General features: G+C 45.0%; 1 protein-coding gene across 4 annotated transcripts in view; it reads left to right on the plus strand.

The window, feature by feature from the left end:
• Positions 1-3,636: 3,636 nt before the first annotated feature.
• EOGT (EGF domain specific O-linked N-acetylglucosamine transferase) overlaps positions 3,637-23,512 on the plus strand; it is a 29,660-nt gene continuing 9,784 nt past the window's right edge. For 2 of the 4 annotated variants that reach the window (XR_014523067.1, XM_083492610.1), the window contains exons 1-12: positions 3,649-3,999; positions 5,082-5,230; positions 9,162-9,386; positions 10,909-11,009; positions 11,607-11,715; positions 11,826-11,920; positions 12,851-12,955; positions 15,110-15,216; positions 17,923-18,026; positions 21,715-21,807; positions 22,870-22,941; positions 23,167-23,253. Coding sequence is in view for 3 of the 4 variants with exons in the window: in XM_083492610.1 (XP_083348736.1) it covers positions 9,177-9,386; positions 10,909-11,009; positions 11,607-11,715; positions 11,826-11,920; positions 12,851-12,955; positions 15,110-15,216; positions 17,923-18,026; positions 21,715-21,807; positions 22,870-22,941; positions 23,167-23,253 (1,083 nt within the window). In the remaining variant the exon portion in view is untranslated. Of the gene's footprint in view, positions 4,000-5,081; positions 5,231-9,161; positions 9,387-10,908; positions 11,010-11,606; positions 11,716-11,825; positions 11,921-12,850; positions 12,956-15,109; positions 15,217-17,922; positions 18,027-21,714; positions 21,808-22,869; positions 22,942-23,166; positions 23,254-23,512 lie in introns of all 4 variants that reach the window. The other 2 variants (XM_083492612.1, XM_083492611.1) reach the window with 2 other exon arrangements.

Here is a 23,512-nt window from a genome sequence, read left to right on the forward strand (position 1 = left end):
TATGTTTGGTGCCAGCTTGGCTGCAGGAGTTGCCGGAAGTGAGGGCAATCAGCTGCCCTGTTCTCTTTCAGCATGAGGGGAAGGCAGCGCCTCGCTATCGGCTGCCCTGGTCTCCCTCACAGTGAGGGAAGACAGCTCAGATCTGCAGCGTTATCCGTTGAGATCATCGTTCAATATCGGAGGTGCCATGAAATTGGCTGCCCTGCTTCATCCTCACCCCCCGCATGAGGAGTGATATATTGCTGGGTCAATACCATTATCGCGGTGTGATTTCAAAACCGATTTTGGTCAATATATTAAAAATAACACAGCACTAACATAGACCATAAAATTTGTACAAAAATGACAAAAATTAGTTGAGGAGGCAAGGGATGGAGCTGTGGACCCTCTGGGTACATTCTGCAGACCCCTACACCAGTGTGGTGTAGTGGTTAAGTGCGACAGACTCGCGTCTCCGCTCCTCCACATGCAGCTGCTGGGTGACCTTGGGCTAGTCACACTTCTTTGAAGTCTCTCAGCCCCACTCACCTCACAGGGTGTTTGTTGTGGGGGAGGAAGGGAAAGGAGACTGTTAGCCGCTTTGAGACTCCTTCGGGTAGTGATAAAGCGGGATATCAAATCCAAACTCCTCCTCCTCTTCTATTTGGGAACCACTACTCTAGACCAAAATGGTTGGGGACCCTGGACCTACACTCACAGGAAGGAGATCTCAGGTCTTTCCCTGATATTCCTGGCGGTGCCAGGGATTGAACATGGGACAAGGTGCATGCAAAGTGCATGCTCTACAACTGAGCTATAGCCCCTAATGTTGTATTGCATGCAATCGGGTGGAGGGTCTTAAAGGCACATAAAAGCAATGAAAGCCGTATACTCTTAAAAACAAACAGACTTCACTTCATTCACTCTCAGAAGTGCATGGATCTCCCAACATATATCGTTAATAGGCTTTTGCAGTTATTTTACCTTGTTTAAAAAACTGCAAGCAGGAGCACAAGTGATTGCTTTGCTACTACAATATAGCACTTCCTGTGAAACATCAGATGACATTTACATTTTTGAAATGCATTTTTAAGATTAGGAAAACTGTAGTAAACAATTACAGTTGTACTACATTCTTAATGTAGTTGCAAAACACCAGAATCCTGTTTTGAAAGATCACAAACTTCCTACGGTGCAATTTTAGTTTGAAGATTATAGTGTTTAGCTGAAGCAGAAACAAGGAAATGGGTTCAAGACTTTGAGGAAAGAGAACAATGTGTTTGGACTGGTTTCACTTCCTAGCATTGGAAGGAAAAGAGAGTTTTCCTGTGCTTGCAGAAACAGCAATATGCTGAAAGCCTTGTCAACAGGCTTTGCCACCAAGAATTTTCTATATGCATTTTGAAGAGAATTTTTTTTGCTTTTGGTACAAAGGGAGCCATAATTATAAGTGAACCTTTATGACTCAGCATCACTACAATTTTTAAAATGTGTTTAGAAATAATGCCCATTATGTTAATGAACATAACTGTAAAATAAATATTTTAACTCTAGTTCCCCAGGTTCTAGTACACCACTTTGAATCACACTGTGTTTGATTGTCTCATTTTACAGCTATCACTTCTCTGTTTCCCAGTACTGTGGTGCTGTTAAAATTACTGGTACAAGCAAGCACGGTGCTGATAACACCAAGGTTGCAGGTTTGGTCCCCTTACAGGACAGCTGCATATTCCTGCATCGCAAGGGGTTGGACTAAATGATCCTTAGGATCCCTCCCAACTCTACAATTCTATGAAGCCAATGCTTTAATTTGCAAAAAGGCTTGTTTCAAGACCCCCAAATGCAATGGGCTAATAGACTCGATGTCCTACACCAATAACTTCTTTCTTTCATCTCCTTCCCTCTTTTTTGTATCAGCCTTCTCAGAAGCAACAGTTCAGTGAAACTCCCAAAGGTGACATAAGTTTCGACTTGAGGCGAAGGAAAGACACGAAGACCCTACTTTGGTGGAATCTACACAGACATGACGCGGGTGGCGCTGTGGGTTAAACCACAGAGCCTAGGACAGGGGTCTGCAACCTTTAAGACAAAAAGAGCCACTTGGACCCGTTTCCGACGTCACCTTCCCGCCTGCCCGCTACATTGTAAGGGGCATGTACGCTGGTCACTGTTTTGAAGGGGAGTGAAGAACACACACACAAAAAAAAGGTAACTTGTTAATTTAACGTTTATTTCTATGAGGAGGAGTAATTCTGAGGGGTCAAACAAAGAAATAATAAAAAAGTGACATAAAAGTTATTTTTATAATGAGGAGTTTTGCGGCTCCCATGTTTTTTTTCTTTGGAAACGGGTCCAAGTGGCTCTTTTTGTCTTAAAGGTTGCAGACCCCTGTCATAGAAATAAACGTTAAATTAACAAGTTACCTTTTGTGTGTGTGTGTGTGTTCTTCACTCCCCTTCAAAACAGTGACCAGCGTACATGCCCCTTACAATGTAGCGGGCGGGCGGGCGGGAAGGTGACGTCGGGACGGTGCGTGACTAACGCACGCACTGCCCCCATGCGACGTCACAACCAGTACAGCGCCCACCACAGTGGGGAGTGTCGGGGCACACAATGCGCCTCCTCCCCTCGCTAGTATCCGCCCCGGAGCCACGGTAAAGGTGTAAAAGAGCCACATGCGGCTCCGGAGCCGCGGGTTGCAGACCCCTGGCCTAGGACTTGCCGATCAGAAGGTCGGCAGTTCAAATCCCCGCGACGGGGTGAGCTCCCGTTGCTCGGTCCCTGCTCCTGCCAACCTAGCAGTTCGAAAGCATGTCAGTCCAAGTAGATAAATAGGTACCGCTCTGGCGGGAAGGTAAATGGCGTTTCCGTGTTCTGTCTTGTTTGCCAGAAGTGGCTTAGTCATGTTGGCCACATGACCTGGAAGCTGTATGCCGGCTCCCTTGGCCAATAAAGCAACATGAGTGCCGAAACCCCAGTCGGCCACGACTGGACCTAATGGTCAGGGGTCCCCTTTACCTTTACACACACATTTTTTAAAAACGCTTTTTAAAAGAAGTTTTGAAAAAGACATTGAATTTTGCATAGCTCGCTCTCGCCCTCCCGTGTCACATTTGGGTACAGCATTGCACTTTACAACACATTTAAAACGTTTTCTTGGCAGCTGTGTAGCTGAGGACTTTGTGTGGCATTAACTTTGGTTGAAGAGATCTAGACCTGGAGATCTCTAGAACACCTGGAAAGGCCCTCAGCCGGGTAAAGGTTTGACTGAGCACGTCTAAAAGGCATCGAGATAATAGATTCAAGGCTATATGTATATGTATATGGCTTTGAATATATATTGCCCTGAATCTCGATGCCAGGCGCGCCTAGCCGGCATAGCGCGCGTGCGCCTTGAGCCGGGAGGACCCCTTTCCCGAGCCGAAAGCGGCTGCTTTCCCGCCCCCTGCGACCAATTCAGTGGTGGATGTGTCAGGTGGGTGCTCTGGGCACCCGGGAACTGTAGCACCCTCGCTAGTCTGCTCCCTTCGCTTCCCAGGCTGTCCGCGAAATGCGCCTCTAGTCCCCACCTGGCTCTTCTCGCCTTGGTCGTCTCCAAAAGGTGGCGCAGGCGGCGGCGCGCTCCGGGCCTGGCGCCAAGCCGCTGGGTTTCCGGAGGGCCGAGCCTGCGCCTTGTGGTGGCCCCTCCTTCCTTCCTTCCCTCCCTCCTCGGCTGGCCGCCGTCGCTTCGCGCTCCCCCTTCGGCGCCGGTGGAGGGGAGCTCCACACAGGAGCGGCGGCGGCGGCGGCTTTGGCACCGACTCCCGAGAGGCACAAGCTGCGAGGCGGCGCGCAGGCCTGGGTCGGAGAGCGCGCCACGCCGCGCCGCGCCTGGCTTCGCTTCGGGGCGTCTCCGGGGCTGGAGGTGCAACGAGGACGGGGCTCCTTGGCGCGCAGTCTCCTCGCGTCGGTTTGGAGTTTTCTGCAGGCAGCAGACATAAGAGTTTCTGGTTTCTCTCTCCCCATCCCACCCCCTTTTTTGTGAGTGTGGCTTTCTTCCCTCCTTTCTTGAGTGCAGGTGCCGCCTCTCTGCAAATTCCATCTCTGGAGAGAGAACCGGGCGGATGGAAGATGGGGCGAGGGTTTAGCTCAATGCGATCCTATCGGGCATGGATCTAGCTGTGCATATTGACCTGGGAGCAAATCCCATTGAGCTCCGCTCTTTATAGTCCAGTGGCCCAAATGAAAGACACTTTTCTCCGGCACTTTTCTCCAAATGACTTCTTTTCCCTTGCAGCCTGAAGGTCTGGGGCTGCCTTTGCAGGCTTTTCAGCACAACCCCTTCCTCTGTCCTCCACATTTTGGGCGATCATCCCTGATCATTGGCTATGCTGGCTGGGGTGGGGCTGGTCGGAGTTGTACTCCCAGTATCTGGAAGACTCGCGGTTGGCTCCCCTGCTTTTTCCATGCTGCAGCGAAGGCTAAATCTGTGAAGCAAGTGTGTGATTGTCTGTTTGTCGCTGCCTTCATTTCCCTTCCCTTCCTCTGTTGTCTTCAGGGACCTGTCCTTATACTTTGCAGGTCTTCCTCTCTCCCTGTTCCATATCTCCGACTGCCTGATATTTCCGCTTGGATACTTCAACATTATTGTTATCCTTCTTGTTTGCATGGCACCGTGCAAGAGATTCCTGATCCTGGGGAGCTTTTAGTCCAAAATGTGAAACAAGGAAGGAAGCAGGCAGGAGCAATACATGTGCTTGTTTAAGTTGCATGTGTTTATGCTTGGCCAAAGGGTTCCTAACTATGTTAAGGCATGGGAACTAGGGGAATGCGCCAAAGACTTTGTGGGAAAAAGGTGTATTTTGAAGACATGTGAATGAACTAAGAGAGGGGTCAGTACACAGGTATTCTGGGATCCAAGCAATAAGAGGCAGCAAGAGAAAAAAAAGTCGGGCTGTGGAACCTGCAGCTCTTTATGTGCAGACCATATCTACTATATCCAGATTATTCTAGGGTGTTCTGCATTGCAGAAGGTTGGACTTAGATGACCATCATGGTTTCTTCCAACTCTGTGATTCTGTGATTCTGCATATGCTCAGAAACACTTTTCTTTATTGTTACAGGTATGAACCCTGGCACTGAAAAATATTGTGGCAATGAGCCTTGGTGCAAATTAAGTCCCGTTTGAAAGCTCTGCAGCAGGCAGGGAGGTTGACAGAATCTCTCTCTCTATCTTCCCATTCCTAAGGACCCAGAGCCATTAACCACAGAGGTAAGGTTTGTCAGGTGTCTTCCAGCATAAATGGACATAGAGATCAAAATCCAAGAAGATACGGAGTTGCTGTACTTGATTATGTTTTTCATGGAGACAGAATATAATGCTAACCCTATGCATTTTGTGGCGTGTTGTGGAATAGGGGCGAAGCTTTGCATTCATAGAACTTTCAAGAGAAGGAAGTTCGGTTTCAAAAAGCTCAAAAATGTCCAGATTATGGTGGAGAGAATTGCGTTAGGCAATGTAGTCGATAATAAACAGTATGCGTTGAAGTCAATATATAATTTACTCCAGAAACTACTTGTGTGGTCCTTTTTCTTCCTCTTAGTACATTTACAATGTATTAGTGGGCCATAGACACTTTTTTTGGATGAATAGCTGTGACAAACTGGTATGTATTAAATTTGGAAAGGAAAAGAGTGTGCTCTGAAATTTTTAGCACAGGAAAGGCATAACCGAACCTGAATACAGTGGTGCCCCGCAAGACGAATGCCTCGCAAGATGGAAAACTCGCTAAACGAAAGAGTTTTCCGTTTTGGAGGTGCTTCGCAAAACGAATCTCCTATGGGCTTGCTTCGCAAGACGAAAATGTCTTGCGAGTTCCTGCGGGGTTTTTTCCCTCCCCCCTTTTTTGTAAGCCGCTAAGCCTCTTATCAGCTGATCCGATAAGCCGCTAAAAGCCGCTAATCTGTCAATGGGCTTGCTTCGCAAGACGAAAAAACCGCTAGACGAAGAGAATCACAGAACGGATTCTTTTCGTCTTGCGAGGCACCACTGTATGCACTCTTCTTTAAGAGCAGAGGAATTTTCGACTGCATGCTAGTGTTTCTGTCAAGGCACTAATCTCATTGTGCAATGGCGAGATGGGTAAGATTATCTACATGATCTCCTGAGCATCTTCTCCATCATGGTGCAGCTGCAGGCACTGAAACAGGTCAGCCAGTAGCTAGAGCACAGAGCTTGGGAATCTCACAGTGAATTCCACTGAATGGAGGTGCAAGTGAATAATTGTACTACTTGGCAGTGGCCAAGAGAACCCAAGTAACTGTCCAGCTGAGCTTTTTGGGGTTGTGAAAGGGTTGTTCGGTTTGAACTTGTCTTCAGATACAGTCATACGTCATGTCACGTCCGCTTCATGTTACGTTCTTTCAGGTTACGTCCTGCAGCAACCCGGAAGTACAGGAAAGGGTTACTTCCGGGTTTTGCCGCTCTCGCATGCGCAGAAGTGCAAAATGACATCATGCGCAGACGTGGCGAATCGCAACCCGCGTGTGTGCAGACGCACTGCTGCGGGTTGCGTTCTTTTCATGTTGCAAATGGGCCTCTGGAACAGATCCCGTTTGCAACCAGAGGTACCACTATATAATAATAATAATACAGTGGTGCCTCGCAAGACGAAATTAATTCGTTCCGCAAGTTTCTTCTTCTTGCGAGTTTTTCGTCTTGCGATGCACGGTTTCCCATAGGAATGCATTGAAAATCAATTAATGCGTTCCTAGGGAAACCGACTTCAGACCAGGTCCGGGGACAGTCTGTCCCCCGACCTCTTCTGAAGGCTGGGGGGGGGGGGGACAAGGGCTTTTCTTCCCACCCCCAGCATTTTAAAAAACCCCGGGACAGCGGAGGGCTTCTCCGCTGTCCGGGGCGATCTTAAAATGCTGGCGGGCGGCATTTTAAAATCGCCCCGGGACAGCGGAGGACTTCTCCGCTGTCCGGGGCGATTTAAAAGCCCCTGGGAAGGCAGGCAGGGGGGACATCAGCGCGCCCAGGCTTCGCGGACCGCTCCGCCAGCAGCGGCAGCGCTACCGCTGCTGGCGGAGACTTGCCGGCATGCCGAAGCCTGCGCGCGCTGACATCAGCGCGCCCAGGCTTCGCGGACCTCTCCTGCCTTCAAAAGCCGTCCGGGATAGCGGGAAGCGCTTCCCTGCTATCCCAGACTGCTTTTAAAATGCTGGCGCTGGGGAGCAAAGCCTTTCGGCCCCCGCCAGCCTTCCTGGACCTCTTCTGAAGGCCGGAGGCGGGGGGGAAGGCTTTGCTCCCCACCGCTAGCATTTAAAAGAGGTCCCCGGAGATTTCCCTATGGGCTTTCGTCTTGCGAAGCAAGCCCATAGGGAAATTCGTTTTGCGAAGCGCCTCCAAAACGGAAAACCCTTTCGTCTAGCGGGTTTTCCATCTTGCGAGGCGTTCGTCTTGCGGGGTACCACTGTAATAATTTATTATTTGTACCCCGCCCATCTGGCTGGGTTTCCCCAGCCACTCTGGGTGGCTTCCATAGAAACCAAAAAACACTAAAATATCATACATTAAAAACTTCCCTGAACAGGGCTTCCTTAAGATGTCTTCTGAATGTCAGGTAGTTGTTTATTGTTTTGACATCTGATGGGAGGGCGTTCCACAGGGTGGGCGCCACTACAGAAAAGGCCCTCTGCCTGGTTCCCTGTAGCTTTGCTTCTCGCAATGAGGGAACCGCCAGAAGGCCCTCGGCGCTGGACCTCAGCGTCCAGCTGAGGTACCCTTGACCTAAGTTGTTCAGTACTTTGTGCCGTAGTACAAGACCCCTATAGAATCATAGCATTGTAGATTTGGAAGGGACCCCCAGGGTCATCATACATGACAGGTGGCCACCCATCTCTGATTAAAAACCTCAAAGGAAGGAGAGTCCACCACCTCCCAAGGGAGACTGTTCCACTGTCGAACAGCTCTTACCTTCAGAAAGTTCTTCCCAATTTTTAGTTGGAGTCTCCTTTCTTGTAATTGGAAGCCATTGGAACGCGTCCTTCTCCCCCCTCCCCTCGGAGCAGGAGGAAACAAGCCCTTAAGATATTAGAAGGTGGCTATCATATTTCCTCTCAGTCTCCTCTTCTCTAGGCTAAACACACCCAACTCCCTCAACCATTCCTCATAAGGCTTGAGTTCCAGACCCTTGATCATATGCACACATTCCAACTTGTTAATATCCTTCTTAAATCATGGCACCCAGAACTGGACGCTACTTCAGGTGTGGTCTGGTCAAGGCAGAACAGAATGGTACAAGCGACGACCATTTTAGGCATGTCCAATTGATGCTCAGCTGCTGACACATGGGCCCTTTTTGACCCAGAAGACAGAGGAATGGAGGCAGGGTAGAGGTGTAATGGGGCGTAACAGGCTTATGCATTGACACACGCGGGGACCAGGAATGGAATCCCTGCTCAAAATGGCACATTGTCTGTACTATTATTTCCCTTGATCTGGACACCATACTTCTGCTGATGCAGCCTAGATTAGCATTGCCTTCAACCTGGCCCAGTAGAAAAAGGTGATCATCCATGTGGATGATCATCCATCTTTATGGCTTTACGTTTCCATATTAAATTCCCACCTTTTCTTACATGCTGCTTTAGCTATGGTATGATTATGTTCCCATTTGTTTGCGTACACGAGAAACATTTCAAAAACTACTGGGGTAGTGGAAAGTTGTATCAGAACTGCCTCTCACCCCTTGACTTTTAAGAGGTTCTCAGGGACAGAGTTTGAACCATGAAAGCACTAACTGCAAAATCCCATGAATTCCACATACACAAAAGGCAATGTGGCTATCTGATCCGGCATTTTCTGCCCTCTGTTTGTTTTGGTTTCCATTCTTTTCTTGGATGCAGAGGAAGCAAATCCCTCGAGAGTCCTGCACGGTTTCCTGACTTGAGTTCCCAGGCATCTCTTGGGAGCAAGACTTTCCCTTCGCCTATTGGCTCCGCAACTGCAACAGCGATAAATGCTATATGAACACATGTTTACGCCAAGAGGAGAGAGTTTCTTGCCAAGAGATCTATAGCTGCATGCTTTTAAAAAGCACACATACACAGACTTTAGGTTTATGGTTGAATAGAATCAATTAACTGAAGTCGTAGGTATGCCATACTTAAACCGTTTTTCTGTGTGTTTGCTTTAGGTTTTCCAGATTGCCATGTTAATGCTGCTTGCATTTGGAGTCCTACTTCAAGAAATCTTGGCCAGGACCCAAGGTGAAAGTCTTACTGATGGCAGCAACATTCCACGAGTGCCATTGTATAGCTATGGAAACATCAACTTGCCCGAAGAACATATCCCATACTTTTTGCACAATAACCAGCCTTTTGCCACAGCCTGCAAGAACGATCTGCATTGCCCATATAAAGTAAATACTCCTCTTTTTTTTAGTGGAGCCTAATGCCGATTTGTTGTGTTCTTAGAATCAAAGAGGTTGAAAGAGATGATAACTGGCTTCTTTTCCAGAAACCATGATGGTGATGATTCCAGACTCCATGTTAGGGCTATCCAAAATGTCACAAAATAGTGTGCAAGCTTTCAAGTTCTCCATAACGCTTAATCAGGCTGGGAGTTAAAAAAATGTAAGGTGCCAAAAGAGGGCGTGGGAAGAGAAAGAAATACATTTGACGGGTGCCCAAGCTATCTGTGTCTGCATCTGGTAAGAATATTAGGATGGAGTGCACAGGGAGGTAGCATCAGCCCGAGCCAATGATCAGGGTTGACATCTGGAGGGCACTAGGTTGGGAAAGGCTGCTCTAGAGCCTTTAATCTGATACATGCTTCCATGTGTGTTTAATTTCCTCCGTATTCTCTTTGGCTGCTGCTAACAACATACTTGTTTATCCAACCCTACCCAGATACATAGGGACGCGGGTGGCGCTGTGGGTTAAACCACTGAGCCTAGGACTTCCCGATCAGAAGGTCGGTGGTTCGAATCCCCGCAACGGTCCCTGCTCCTGCCAACCTAGCAGTTCGGAAGCACGTTAAAGTGCAAGTAGATAAATAGGTACCACTCTGGCGGGAAGGTAAACAGCGTTTCCGTGTGCTGTTCTGGTTCGCCAGAAGCAGTTTAGTCATGCTCGCCACCTGCTGTACGCTGGCTCCCTTGGCCAATAAAGCGGGGTCCCTTTACCTTTACCTTTTACCCAGATACATAGAATGCTGGTGTGTTTTTAATTTATTGCTGGTTTTAATTTTCAGAACGCCTTGATTGCTTTTACTGACAATCTTAACTTTTTTTTAATAGTCTTTATTGATTTAAATTACGCACATATACAAAATATTTGCAAAGGATTTACAATCTCATATTGCAATTATATAAGATCATATTGTACCAACCATACCAGAACTCGAGTGATACCTGTAAATAAAACACATAACAAATATTCCTTTTGGAGTAAATAGGAACAATACTAAAGAATATGAAACTGTGTGACAAAAAGAAGGACATTATAAACAGTACAATGAGAATGATCGGAAGACTTGTTTTGTCAGAAGTCTTTTTATTTAATTGTTTATTAAGACGTTAATAGAAAGATTATGTATGTAAATTTGTTTCTGTTCTTCTCTTCTTTTTCTCTTTCTTCTGCAATTTCTTCTCCTTTTTCTTTCTCAATTGTTTTTCTTTCTTGACAATTTTAACTATTTTATTCTTTTCATAAACAGCTTTGAGGTTTCCTACAGTCAAGCAGTATATAGATTTTATGAAATAAACACCTTGATTGACTTACAGTATGTCCATGTGTAGAACTGGAAGTAGGCTCAAATCTTTAGGGGTAAAAAGTACACACAGGTTATTTGCAGATCACGTGTGCATTTTTGCAAGCTTGCTCGTTCGGCAACATGGCACCAACATCCAAAGCAAAGTTGGCATTTTCCTGTGTTTCCAGAAATACTTGAAGAAATTGAAAGCCTGTTGGGGTTATGAGAAATCATGCAAGCCTGAAAACCGTTTTGGATATCCGAGATGTGATTATGCTGAGATTGGATGGTAAGCGCACATTCCACGCCCCCGTGCCTCCTGCGAACTCAGGCCCAGGCCAAACCCAACACTCAGTTGCATATAGAGAACTTCTGCTGGTATTTATTTATTTTGGTACATGAAATAAGACCCAAATTAGAGCAAATGCCTCCCAATTTATATGCTGCCGTTTGTTTTTCCAGAGCCACAGGTTCTATAACCAGGGATATAGTAGTGCAACATTTTAATTAATAGATAGATAGATAGATAGATAGATAGGGATATAGCTATAGATATAGATATGCATATGGGGTCACAAAGAGCCGGACACAACTAAACAACAAAAAACAATATGCGCATAATAGTGCTAACATCTCCACTACTGATCTATTCCCATCCCAAATGCCAAGCAGGCGCCCCTGTGCCTTCTTGCAGATCAGTTAAGTGGTACCCTTTTTGTGCTAGGCAGAATATGTTGAAACTCGCTCTTGTTCATTGTTACACTCCGTAAACCTAGCTTATAAGGTTGTTCAGTGGCATTTATTAACCCATAGACTGGGTTTATTCCCATAGTTAAAGCTTGATGTTTTCTCAAATGGACACACTTGCATTATTTCACCATGTAAGGGCTAACACCATTGAGGAGGCCCAGCATGTATTCTGGAAGCAAGCTGACTTTGGTTATGTTAAGGAGAGGATGAATGAAGTGAAGACTCACTGCAGACCTCAGGCAAAGGTAAGTATGCTTGTATGCATTCAGAGAAAGTTGTTTCCTGATGCTATGCTCCACTTCCCCCCAATTCTTCTTAAAAATATATATATGTTGCTTTTGTCATTTTCTTATAGAGAGATTCTTCACTTCAATGTTCTCGTTACCTCCAGTATTGCAGAGCAACAAATCTATACATTGATTTAAGAAACCCCAAAAGAAACCATGAGAGGTACGTACCTTACTTACATTTCAACAGTAGAAACAGACACACTAAATATCCCTATTAAGGAATTCTGCTCATCTACAAAAGACTTTTTTTTTTTAATACTTCTCCAATAGTCATTAACAGATATATGCCAGGACTCAGAAATCTGCATAGGTTTAATCATCCAAGAATGATGTCTAAAAATCTCTTCTTTTTTTTTTACTTTTTAAAGAATCATTTGCTGACCCTCATGATTGTAGAACAGACATGGGGAACCTTGCGCTCTCCAGGGGTTGCTGAGCTACAGTGCTATAGCAGGTTCTGCAAACATCTTTCTGAATTTGGAAAAACACAGTTATTTTCTAGATGGCTGGTTTTATTCAGTACTTGCTTTAATTCACGAAGCATGCTTTTGTTCTTAAGTTTGTTTCGGTTTTACGTTCATACCCTCAAAAGTGTGTCTATATATAGTCATTGTATGACCGTTACACTTATTTCTTGAGGCCTTTAAAACATTTGCAACTGTGTTGATTGAACTGTAGGCTGGATGCATGTTGAAGCAATGACATCACCATTTTGGTTCACGCGAGACACTTCAGGGATCCATGCAACCCATGTTTCCAGTAGATCACATGCAGTGAAATCCTATGCTTGCTTACTCAGAAGTCAGCCCCGCGATATTCAGTGCGGGGCTTATATGGAAGTCACGGTGTTTAGGATCGTAGCCTTTGACTGCAAGCTTGTGCTCAGTGATCTGGCAGTGAGCTTCATTGAATACCACAGTGTTTAATTTTGAGTAAGCATGCTCGTTGTACAGAGTGACAAGTTAAAGCGTGATGATGAATCAATGCCTTGATGTACATCATTAATCAAGAGAGTGCTCACAAGGTAGTCCAGTTTAGAACTGACACTTGATTTGAACTTCTGCTAATAATGTTTCCCCTCTTTAAACAGATTCAGTGAAGACTTCTTCCAGAAGGGTGAAATTGGAGGCTACTGCAGTTTAGACATTCAAGCTTTCCTTGCTGAAGGGCAGCGGAAGAGCCCTTTACAGTCTTGGTAAGATTTGTAGCTGTCTGCTATTTCTTGTTTCTCTACGATAGACATCTTTGCAGAAAAGCTCAGCTCCCAGTACTGTGCTCAGTTGAGTACTCCCCTTCTCTCCCACCAGGCACACCCATCTATGGGGGCGGGGTGGAGGCCCCCCCAATTTTCAATGTGGGGGCCAGGCCCCCTCGGTGTTCCACAGCCAGGCAGGCCCCAGTGGGACCTCCTGTGGCACTGCAGGCTCTGTTGGGCCCTCCTGTGGGCCCCATACCATCGTGCGATGCATGACGTCATGCGCACTTGCCAGGCCTAGCCCCCCATGTTGGGCAGAACCCGGTGTGCCTGTCTCCCACAACATGTCACAGCAGTAGTTAGGGGTGCAGTGGTTTTTTAAGAAAGAAACAGGCTTCTGTGATGGTGGTGCAAAGGGACAATGACTGAGGTGATGGTTATTCCAGTCTAGAATGTTAGCAACGAAAAGCAGGTCATTGTGGCTGCATTACATTCTTTTCTATGGGAACCGTTGTTGTTTTTTAACATGAAAATCCACAAGTAATAGGGAAACCTGGGAATTGATGTGGCCTGTTTTGTATAGCCTGTATCAAGGGTGGGGAACCTTGGGTCCGTCAGGTGTTGCTCCCAGGTCCACAAGATTGAGTGTTATGACAGAGGGAGAAAAACTCCCCTACTTTCTACTTTCCTCATGCCATGTGTAGTTCTTCTGTCATGTTACCTCCTGCTCATCAAACTAAAAAGTCCCAAATGCTGCAGCGGTTCTTCTTAGTGGGGTTGCTCCATCCCTTAGATGATTTTGGTCACTCTTTCCTGGACCTTTTCCAACTCTACAATATCCTTTTTGGGGCGAGGCAATCAGAACTGTACGCAGTATTCTAAATGCAGTCACATCACAAATGCCCGATGAGAGCTTCAGTTTTGTGTTCAATTCCTTCCCTAACGACCCCTAGCTTGGGGTTTTCCTTTTTCATAGCCACCACACACTGAGTCAGCATCTTCACTGAGCTGTTTGCTACAACCTCTGACTTGGTCAGTCCCCACCAATTCAAGCACCATGTGTGTGTGTGTATAATAATAATAATAATAATAATAATAATAATAATAATAATAATAATAATATTTATTATTTATACCCCGCCCATCTGGCTGAGTCTCCCCAGCCACTCTGGGCGGCTCCCAATCAAATGTTAAAAACAGTACAGCATTAAATATTAAAAACTTCCCTGAACAGGGCTGCCTTCAGATGTCTTTTAAAGATAGGATAGCTGCTTATTTCCTTCACATCTGAAGGGAGGGTGTTCCACAGGGTGGGCGCCACTACCGAGAAGGCCCTCTGTCTGGTTCCCTGTAACCTCACTTCTCGGAATGAGGGAACCGCCAGAAGGCCCTCGGCGCTGGATCTCAGTGTCCGTGTATTAAGATTTACAGGCCATTCACTCCGTTCGGAGACATGCTTTTGGAGCTCTTCGTCGTTCTAACTACCGTGAACAATTTGCTATGGCTACCTCACTGCTAACCCCAACTCTAGATAATTTATTAAAAGGCCCTTTCTCCATTTAGAGAACTGCCAATTCATACCTCCTGCTACTGAAACAATACCTGATCCAGAAGAGAACCCTCTCCTCTTAGTTATCATCTTCTAGAAATATATCTTGCAGGGCTCAAGTTCCATTAGCTGAGCCCAGTACAAATGGTATTACGTCATGGCGGAGACTTGCTAGGCTGTTAAATGGATCATGCTAATTGGTCTTGTACCTGCAGTCGTGAATAACTTGTGTCTTTGCTGAGATGCCTTTAAAATCATGGTCAGTGCACTTGACATGAGCGTAGATATATTCAAATTAACTGGATATTGGAAACGCACGGACAGAGAGATTCTCTCTCTTGAAACTTTCCCCAGCTCTTGATTTATAGATCAAAGATGCTGCTTGCTCCTGAGATCAAAGGCAGAGTTTAACCTTTTGAAGCCTTACTGAAGAAGCTTCAGTTACAATTAAAAATAATTTTAATTGTCAAACTTTGTCTAACTTCACCAGCATTGTGAAGAGAAGTCTGCCTGGTGCATTGCTTAAATTAATTGTCTTTGGATACGGGTGGTTTTTTTAAAAAAAATAATTATTTGCAGCTTCTATTAAATGACTGTAATTACAGGTTTGCGGAACTCCAGACATATACGGAACTGAACTCCAGGCCTATGGAAGATGGCAGTTGTGATGTTATTATTGACAAGCCAACTTATTTCATGAAGCTTGATGCAGGTACAAGCCAGTGTGGTTTTCGTATGTGCAGATCTGTACGACTCCTGGCAGTATGTCAGGATGATATGTTTGGAGGTGGTCATGTAAAGGTCATTGATATGCACAGCATTCTGCATGTATTGCATTATCTTGTAGCATGCTCCAGCAAATTGGATATTGCCCCAGCACACTTAGGGGCAGGCTAAAAGCCAGTTATGATATATTCTGTGGGCATAGGCAGCTTACACATGACCATAGCACTTCTATGCATGCCACACGCAGGCTGAAGTCAACGTGGACAAGAACTGCCTGCCATCCCTGCTATATGTTATTTTGAACTTCTTTTTTAAGTTTCTTAGACCTACACTGGCTCCTGGTACGTTTCTGAGCACAATTCAAAGTGTTGGTGCTGACCTTTAAAGCCCTAAATGGCCTCAGTCCAGTATACCTGAAGGAGCATCTCCACCTCCATCGTTCTGCCCGGACACTGAGGTCTAGCACTGAGGGTCTTCTGGCGGTTCCCTCACTGCGAGAAGCCAAGTTACAGGGAGCCAGGCAGAGGGCCTTCTCGGTAGTGGCGCCCTTCCTGTGGAACGCCCTCCCACCAGATGTCAAAGAGAACAACAACTACCAGACTTTTAGAAGACATCTGAAGGCAGCCCTGTTTAGGGAAGCTTTTAATGTTTGATGCACTATTGTATTTTAATATTTTGTTGGAAGCTCCCCAGAGTGAGTGGGGAAACCCAGTCAGATGGGTGGGGTATAAATAATTTATTATTATTATTATTATTATTATTATTATTATTATTATTATTATTATTAAATCCTAAACTATTTGAGAAGCTTCAGAGCTTGGTTCAAAGCCTGTTCTCAGTCAGCACCGACATTCTGGTCAACTTGGTTCAGTCTAAGATGATCTTCACCGGTTGACTTGAATGGAGCTCCTTGCTCTTTAAAACTCAGAAGCAGGGCTGTTTTCAAAGTCTTGTTTGTCCTGAGTTTGCAGCAGCACTCTGAGTGAGAACAGTTAAAAAGCAAGGGTTCCTGTCCAAGGACATAGAAACGTTTGAAATAAATAAATGGAATAAATCTGGAACAGAGATGTCCCAGCAATTTTCTTTTTTAACATCTGGGCTGCACCAGTGTTCTTGCACTTCACTGTTGTAGCCCTTTTCGTTTTCAAAGGGCTTTGCAGTCTTTGTTTGTGCTTGCCTCCTCAAGCAAGAATGCAGAGAAATGGTATTGGTAGAATTTCCTTCCTCCACTCCCACCAGAAAGGATGGTTCCCAAGGCCATTTAGATACTGGCAGAGATGATTCTTGAGCCTGTGGTTTCTAGACCCAAGTCACAGTCTTTGGCACATACTTGCCGCTTCACCATTCCAGCCTCATGATTAGATGTAAACTGCATGCTGTGGGTTAAACAACAGAGCCTAGGACTTGCCGATCAGAAGGTCAGCAGTTCGAATCCCTGTGACGGGGTGAGCTCCCGTTGCTCAGTCCCTGCTCCTGCCAACCTAGCAGTTAGAAAGCACGTCAAAGTGCAAGTAGATAAATAGGTACCGCTCCAGCGGGAAGGTAAACGGCGTTTCCGTGTGCTGCTCTGGTTCGCCAGAAGCGGCTTAGTCCTGCTGGCCACATGACCCGGAAACTGTACGCCGGCTCCCTCGGCCAATAAAGCGAGATGAGCGCTGCAACCCCAGAGCCGGTCACGACTGGACCTAATGGTCAGGAGTCCTGCATGCCGTTTAGGAGATGCATGGTTTAATCTCTCATGGTTTTCTGTTTTAATGAAATGCAGTGTGTGTGTATCTGTTGCCAGTTTGAATTCAACAACATTATTCAGGCCTTCCCTCCCACCCCCAACTCCGTTTCACTTTTCCTGATAAAAACAACCCCATCATGTTTGTTTGCCTTATGGAGGTCTATGGGGTAAGTGGTATTGATTTTGGTTAGGAAAAGGGTATGGCAGGGAAGGAGTAAACACTTTTCATCCAGCATCAGTGGCCAGATCAGATTATTGGTAACTCCTAGTGGCTTCATTTGGTTAAAAGGAAACGTGGACAATTTGGAAATACAATCAAGACCTGCAAAAATGGGGGGGGGGGAGAGTTTGGTCCTTTTATGGCATCTCTTAAATTTCTATCATGTCACCACTTCCTCTCCTCAGAACTAAAGAGGCCCAAATTTGCAACCTTCCTTCATAGGAGAGTTGCTATATTCCCTTGATCATTTTGGTTGCCCTTCTGCATGTGCAGTCTTCTTGAGATTTCTTCCTGGGTTTGTGGCCTAATCTCTTCAGATGTTGCAGATAATTGTCTCACGCAGATAATGTTGATATGCACACACACACGCGCACACACACACACACACACACACACACACACACACACACATATATACTGTATCTTATGATGGATTGTTAGCAACCATGAAGATCCACAGGGATGGAAGAACACGTTTTAATGGGTTAATAGAACACTGTTTTAATGGGTTAATAGAAATGCTCACAAAATCCAACTGGGCAAAGACTCATCCTTGCAAATAAGACTCCGAATGTGACATTCATAGTCATCTTAGGTCTTATGCATTCATAGAAACAGTCTTAAATGCTAAAGATGGGCCTGGTGTAAAATTCTTCCAGTGAAGTGAGGAGAAAGTGTTAAGAGTACGCAGAGGTTTTGAAATGAAAAACCATGACAAGGTTCGTTTTTCTTTCTTCTCTCAGGTGTTAACATGTACCACCATTTCTGTGACTTTGTCAATCTTTACATCACTCAGCACATTACCAACTCGTTCAGCACGGACACCAACATTGTCATGTGGGATACCGTGAGTAAGATCTTCTGTTCACAACACGCTGGTGTTCATAGGTGTAGTGTATTCACTGTCTGATGTAAACCATGGGCAGTATTAGCAAGGAGCTTAGTTACTCCTACCTGTGCCAGATGCTCTGTGCATAGACTGGTATAAACCATTGTCACTAGCCAACTGGATTAAGTGAACTATCCTTCCAACAGGGTTGTATAGGAGGGATACAGTCAGTGTTCAAAATTAGCCAGACGCCAGGCACGTTTTGCACCTGGCTGTGGACCACTTTGCGACCAAGTGAAAATGCCTGGGTGCCAGGATGGCTCCTGCCATCTCCACCATCGGGGGATCATTGGGTCCTGACTGTTTCCACACACTAATACCCCACCTTGTAGAATTCTATCAGCTTTATTTTATCTGCACCATCGGAATGAGTTTCTGGAACCAAATTGCTTTTTCTGCGCAGCAGGAGCAGGAATCACCATTAGGAAAAAGAGGTAGGAATAGGTCAATATATACGTGGACTGTCCCAGGATCAAGTGGCTTTTCTTCCTTTAAGTTCTCAAAGCTCTTAAGCTACCTCAAGGTTGCCATCTGAATAGCCAGATGTTTAACTGTGAATCAACCACAGTCATTTGAAAAATAAGACTCGAGAGCCATCTTGCCCCAAAAATGGCGACTAGACATTGCGTTTTGGCAATTGCAGCCTTGCTTTTAGGAGCCATTTGATGCCTAATTTATATATCTTATATATCAGCCAGAGTGGGTGGCTGCCTTCTGTCTTAGCACTTGAATGTGACTTCCTTTTTTCCTTTTTGGGGGTATAACTTTTATTACGTTTTTCTATTTTACCTTTTAGAATATTCATTTAAACAACCTTAAAATATCAGTGACTTCCATTCTTCTCCTTCCATGGTTCAGTTTGCACGCCACAGATCCCTGCATATTTTACATAAAATAACCATTCAGTATTCCATTTTTACATCCATCAAAACTTATTTATACTGTTGAATTTATCTTAATGCTGCCAACGTTTTCAAATGTACACAATTTTCACCCATATATTCATTAAACGTTTTCCAATCTTCTTTAAACGTATATTCTTATTGTTCTCTTATTCTACAAGTTAAGGCTTCTCTTTCCCCCCACCCCCACCCCTCATCCCCTCCCCTGTTTTCAACACCACCATTCCCCGCCCCCCAATAAATAAATAAATAAATCTCTTAGGTTGTAAATACAGTGGTACCTCAGGTTAAGTACTTAATTCGTTCCGGAGGTCCGTACTTAACCTGAAACTGTTCTTAACCTGAAGCACCACTTTAGCTAATGGGGCCTCCTGCTGCTGCCCCGCTGCCGGAGCCCAATTTCTGTTCTTATCCTGAAGCAAAGTTCTTAACCTGAAGCACTATTTCTGGATTAGCGGAGTCTGTAACCTGAAGCGTGTGTAACCTGAAGCGTGTGTAACCTGAAGCGTATGTAACTGAGGTACCACTGTATACTACAAACAGATGCACTTCATGATTACTAGCATATCCTTCTACCCACGAGTCACTAGTTTGACAATGTTTTAAAGACTGTGTGTATATTTCTATGTAGAATCATTATGTAAATATCCTGCAGGAAATCGCTGCATGAAAGACTGGAGTTTCCTGTTTTTCTTGTGTTATGCTCCTTGTCTCTCGCCCTCCTCCTGTCACCAACTGATGCTTAAAATAACTGTGTCCCTGCCACCTACTGGACAGTTCAAGTAACTGCCCACACCCTTTTGCCAGGCCTACCAATAGTCCGCGTTTGCTGGATATTTTCTTCACAAGGCCGCTTATATAGCAGATTTTGTGCCACTGTGAGAAAATGATGCTGGACCAAATGGGCTTATTGGCCAGTTCCAGCAAACTACTCTTATGGTTTTTCTCCCCACTGTACTGAAGCTGCCTGGTCTACCCATGTCTTTTCCCTATAAAATATATATCTAATCGCAACTCCCACCAGCCCTAGCCAGCATGGCCTATGGTCATGGTAGCTGGCAGCCAACAATATCTGGAGAGCCACAGTGTAGCCACTCCAGTATTTGGAAAACCAGCAGAACCTGCAGTAGAAGCAACAGGGAACTGATGCTTTATTTGCGAATGAAGCAGATCTTTGGCATGGAAAGTGGTGCTCCTGGGTGGAATCTACGCACGTATAAAAAAAAAGCTGTGAAAATGTGTGTGTGTGTGTGTGTGTTTTTAAAAACAACATTTTGAAAAATACATTGAAATTGCCATAGCGCACTGTCGCCATCTAGTGTCACATTTGTATATTGAACTTTACAACACACTTAAAAACGTTTTTATTTGCACCTGTATATCAGAGTCCCTGGTTTCATCCCTACCCAGTCCTGCTATACTTAGCGCTCTTCGTTCTAGGACTGTCAACCGCATATGACTTGGGTTCCCACCTCACTACCTTTTCTTGGGAAACGGCACTGTTTAAGAATGTATGCTTCTTCCCCGCAGTCCCTCAGAAATTCTGTAATGCCATTCTGAGCGACAAAAGAGATGCATTTAATTCCTTGCATTGCCAGATGGTGGTGCCAAGTAACTGCTTAAACTAGCTGAACAGAGGCGGTGAGGCTTCCCCCCCCCCCCACTTTATGCAATGCATGTAGCTTTTGGCTCTTGCAAAATTACAGTTCTTACTAAATGTTAGTTTCTTTGTAAGTGAGTGAAACAAAGCAGGAACTCAGTGAGGGACATGTAGCCAGCATGTTTCCTAACAAACAAACAAATATGGCAAGGTGTACAATGTGTGTGTGTGTTTGGTGGGCTGGGGGTCATTTTACTACCCAAGAGCCACACTCCTTTCTGGGTAATCATCTGAGGGCCACAGTGCCTGGGGAGGGGGAGCAATGAATAGGATGATCAATGTCCCCCCTTTTCAAATTTTGTACGAGCCTCCATTTAAGGTTCAGAGACACCCTTGTTATAGCAGTTGAAAAAGTTCCCCACTGTGTGGTCGAAATTGAGATCTCTAATTCTTTATTCCGATTCTCCCTCAGTACTTGTATATCAAATTGGTTTGCTAATAACAAAGATTTATATAGGTTGATGGCCTGTTTTTTTTGTTGTGTAAGAATCAATCAACTGCTTGAATATCTCTGGGGTCTCTGAGGCTGTAAAAGCTGCTGGTCCGTAGATGGCAGTTAGCAAGTGTTTTATCTGGAGATACTGCCATTGAACATTTGTAGGTAATCTGTATTTGTCTCTTAAGATGGAATATGTATAAAAAAACTCATCCTCTTTGTTTATCAGCTGGTCTAACATTAATATACCCAAATTCAAAGTTTGGATCTACCCTTTAATTTTGGGAAACGAAAGAGCAGGATGCTGGTGATTACGGACTGTTCGATGCTATGCATGCTTTCTTGGGAGTAAGTTCCATAGGGCTTGTTGGGGATACTCTCTATTACAAGGATGGGGAATGTGTGGTCCTCCAGAGGTTGTTGGACTCCAGTTCCCCTCAGTTACAGCCTGCATGGCTGATGGTCATGAATGATGAGAGCTGCAGTCCAATACAATCTGGAGGGCCACAATCTGCCCTGCCCTGCTCAGTGTGTTTACGATTCTAGCCTTAAGGCAGGAGGGTTATAGATAAGCCTGAAAGCTGTGAAAAGAATGATCAGTCGTTTTTCACTAAAACCTCACTTGTGCTTCCATTTGTTTTTTCACAGAGTGCCTATGGATACGGAGATCTCTTCAGCGAAACGTGGAAGGCATTTACAGACTACGAAATAATACATTTGAAATCCTACGATTCAAAGAGAGTGAGGAATATTTTGCTTTTTCAAAAAACCAAACAAACTGATGGCTGTACCCAGAAGTCAGTGCTTTTAGTTCAATTTTGTGATCGTGTTACTGAATATATATGGGTCCTTAAACTACAGCTGAACCACCCTTGCTGTAGAGCAGGGACATCCAACTCCCAATGCACTGCGATCTACCCACAATATAAAACAACGGGCAGTGAACTACCCATTGTTGTTGGGGGTGGGGAGGGGATCAGTGAGGGGCCAGAGATCTACCGGGGTCTACCAGGAACACTCCACGATCTACCAGTAGATCGCGATCTACCTGTTGGACATGCCTACTCTAGAGGGTTTTAAAATTTTCATTCATACTATAAGGCTACACCTGCACGGTCCACTTCCGCAGGTGTAGGTGAGAGAAAAGTACCTTGCAGCAGACCTGTTGCACACACACAGGTTTATGGTTCTGCATAGGATTAAATAGGAGATTCAGTAATCTGGACAGAGGAGCACCAAGGGAATCTGCACATTTATGCTTTCTCAATTTGCCGTTCGTTAAAAGAAATAAAAACAAAGGTCGCTAAAGAATGACCTCTAACCTCCTTTCAAAGAGTGTGGTTTTAACAGCAGTTACCCCACCTAATTCTAGACACGTAGTCGTGAGTGTGCTGTGCATATGAGCATAGGCTCAGGACCTCTCAAACCTTTGCATGTCTGTGCTCCAGGAATGTGGGAGAGGGGCTCCACTGCCACCCAGGGGCAAGCTGCCATTGTTTTCCATTGTGTCTACTGCACTTAATTTCCCCTTCCCCTTTTGTTTCATGTAGCCCCATAGGGAAAGTTTTCACCTTGCCCCCCCCCCCATTATAAAGTTTCCTCATCTTACCCTCTCGGGTCTTTGTGTCAGATGCTGTTTCTGTTTCAGTCATTTGTTCAGTGCTTAACGCAAGGGGGGGGGGGCTCAGATTGGTGCTGTGATCTGGCTTCTGTTGCAGTATTAATAGGTCCTGCTTTATATTCACCTCTTTTAATTATATATCAGGAGTTCTGCTGTAACTTGTTAATGATCTCCTTTTTCAGGTATGCTTCAAAGAAGCAGTTTTTACACTGTTGCCTCGAATGAGGTACGGCTTATTTTATAATACACCATTGGTGAGTAAATACGTTGGGTTCCACACCCACCCACTTTTTTTTTATAATAAAAAAAGAAATTTTGAATAAGATTTGTGAGCTTCTTAAATAGATGTGTTAAAGAAGAAGGACTGCAATTCATAAAAACTTTGTTTGGAGGTGGGGTGCGGTTTGTTACTAGCAAAAAAATAATAAAGTTATAGCACATGGGTGCATTTTATTCCTATATGTCTGCTGTGATTTCAGATATCCAGCTGTCATGGCACAGGATTATTCAGAGCCTTTTCCCAGCATGTGCTGCACAGATTAAATGTCACACAAGAAGGACCCAAGGTATTAGTGATGCTCTGTGCCGTTCTGTAAGAATCGCGAATGAAGCTTGAGTTTGCATGCGCCCCTCTCTTGCTTCGGATCGTGCTCACAGCTTGAGAAGTTCTCTTTTCCGATGCCCACAGTCCTAAGTTTCATTGTAGTTTTGAGCACTCCTGTTTCCACTGACTTGCATATCTTCCTGACAAATGAAAGCTCCCTTGCAATGGCGAAGGGGATGCAAAGAATTTAAATACTGAAGGAGATGCCTCTTGCCTGCAGT

Source organism: Podarcis liolepis, assembly GCF_965112155.1.
Source record: "Podarcis liolepis genome assembly, chromosome: 2".
NCBI classification, from domain to species: domain Eukaryota; kingdom Metazoa; phylum Chordata; class Lepidosauria; order Squamata; family Lacertidae; genus Podarcis; species Podarcis liolepis.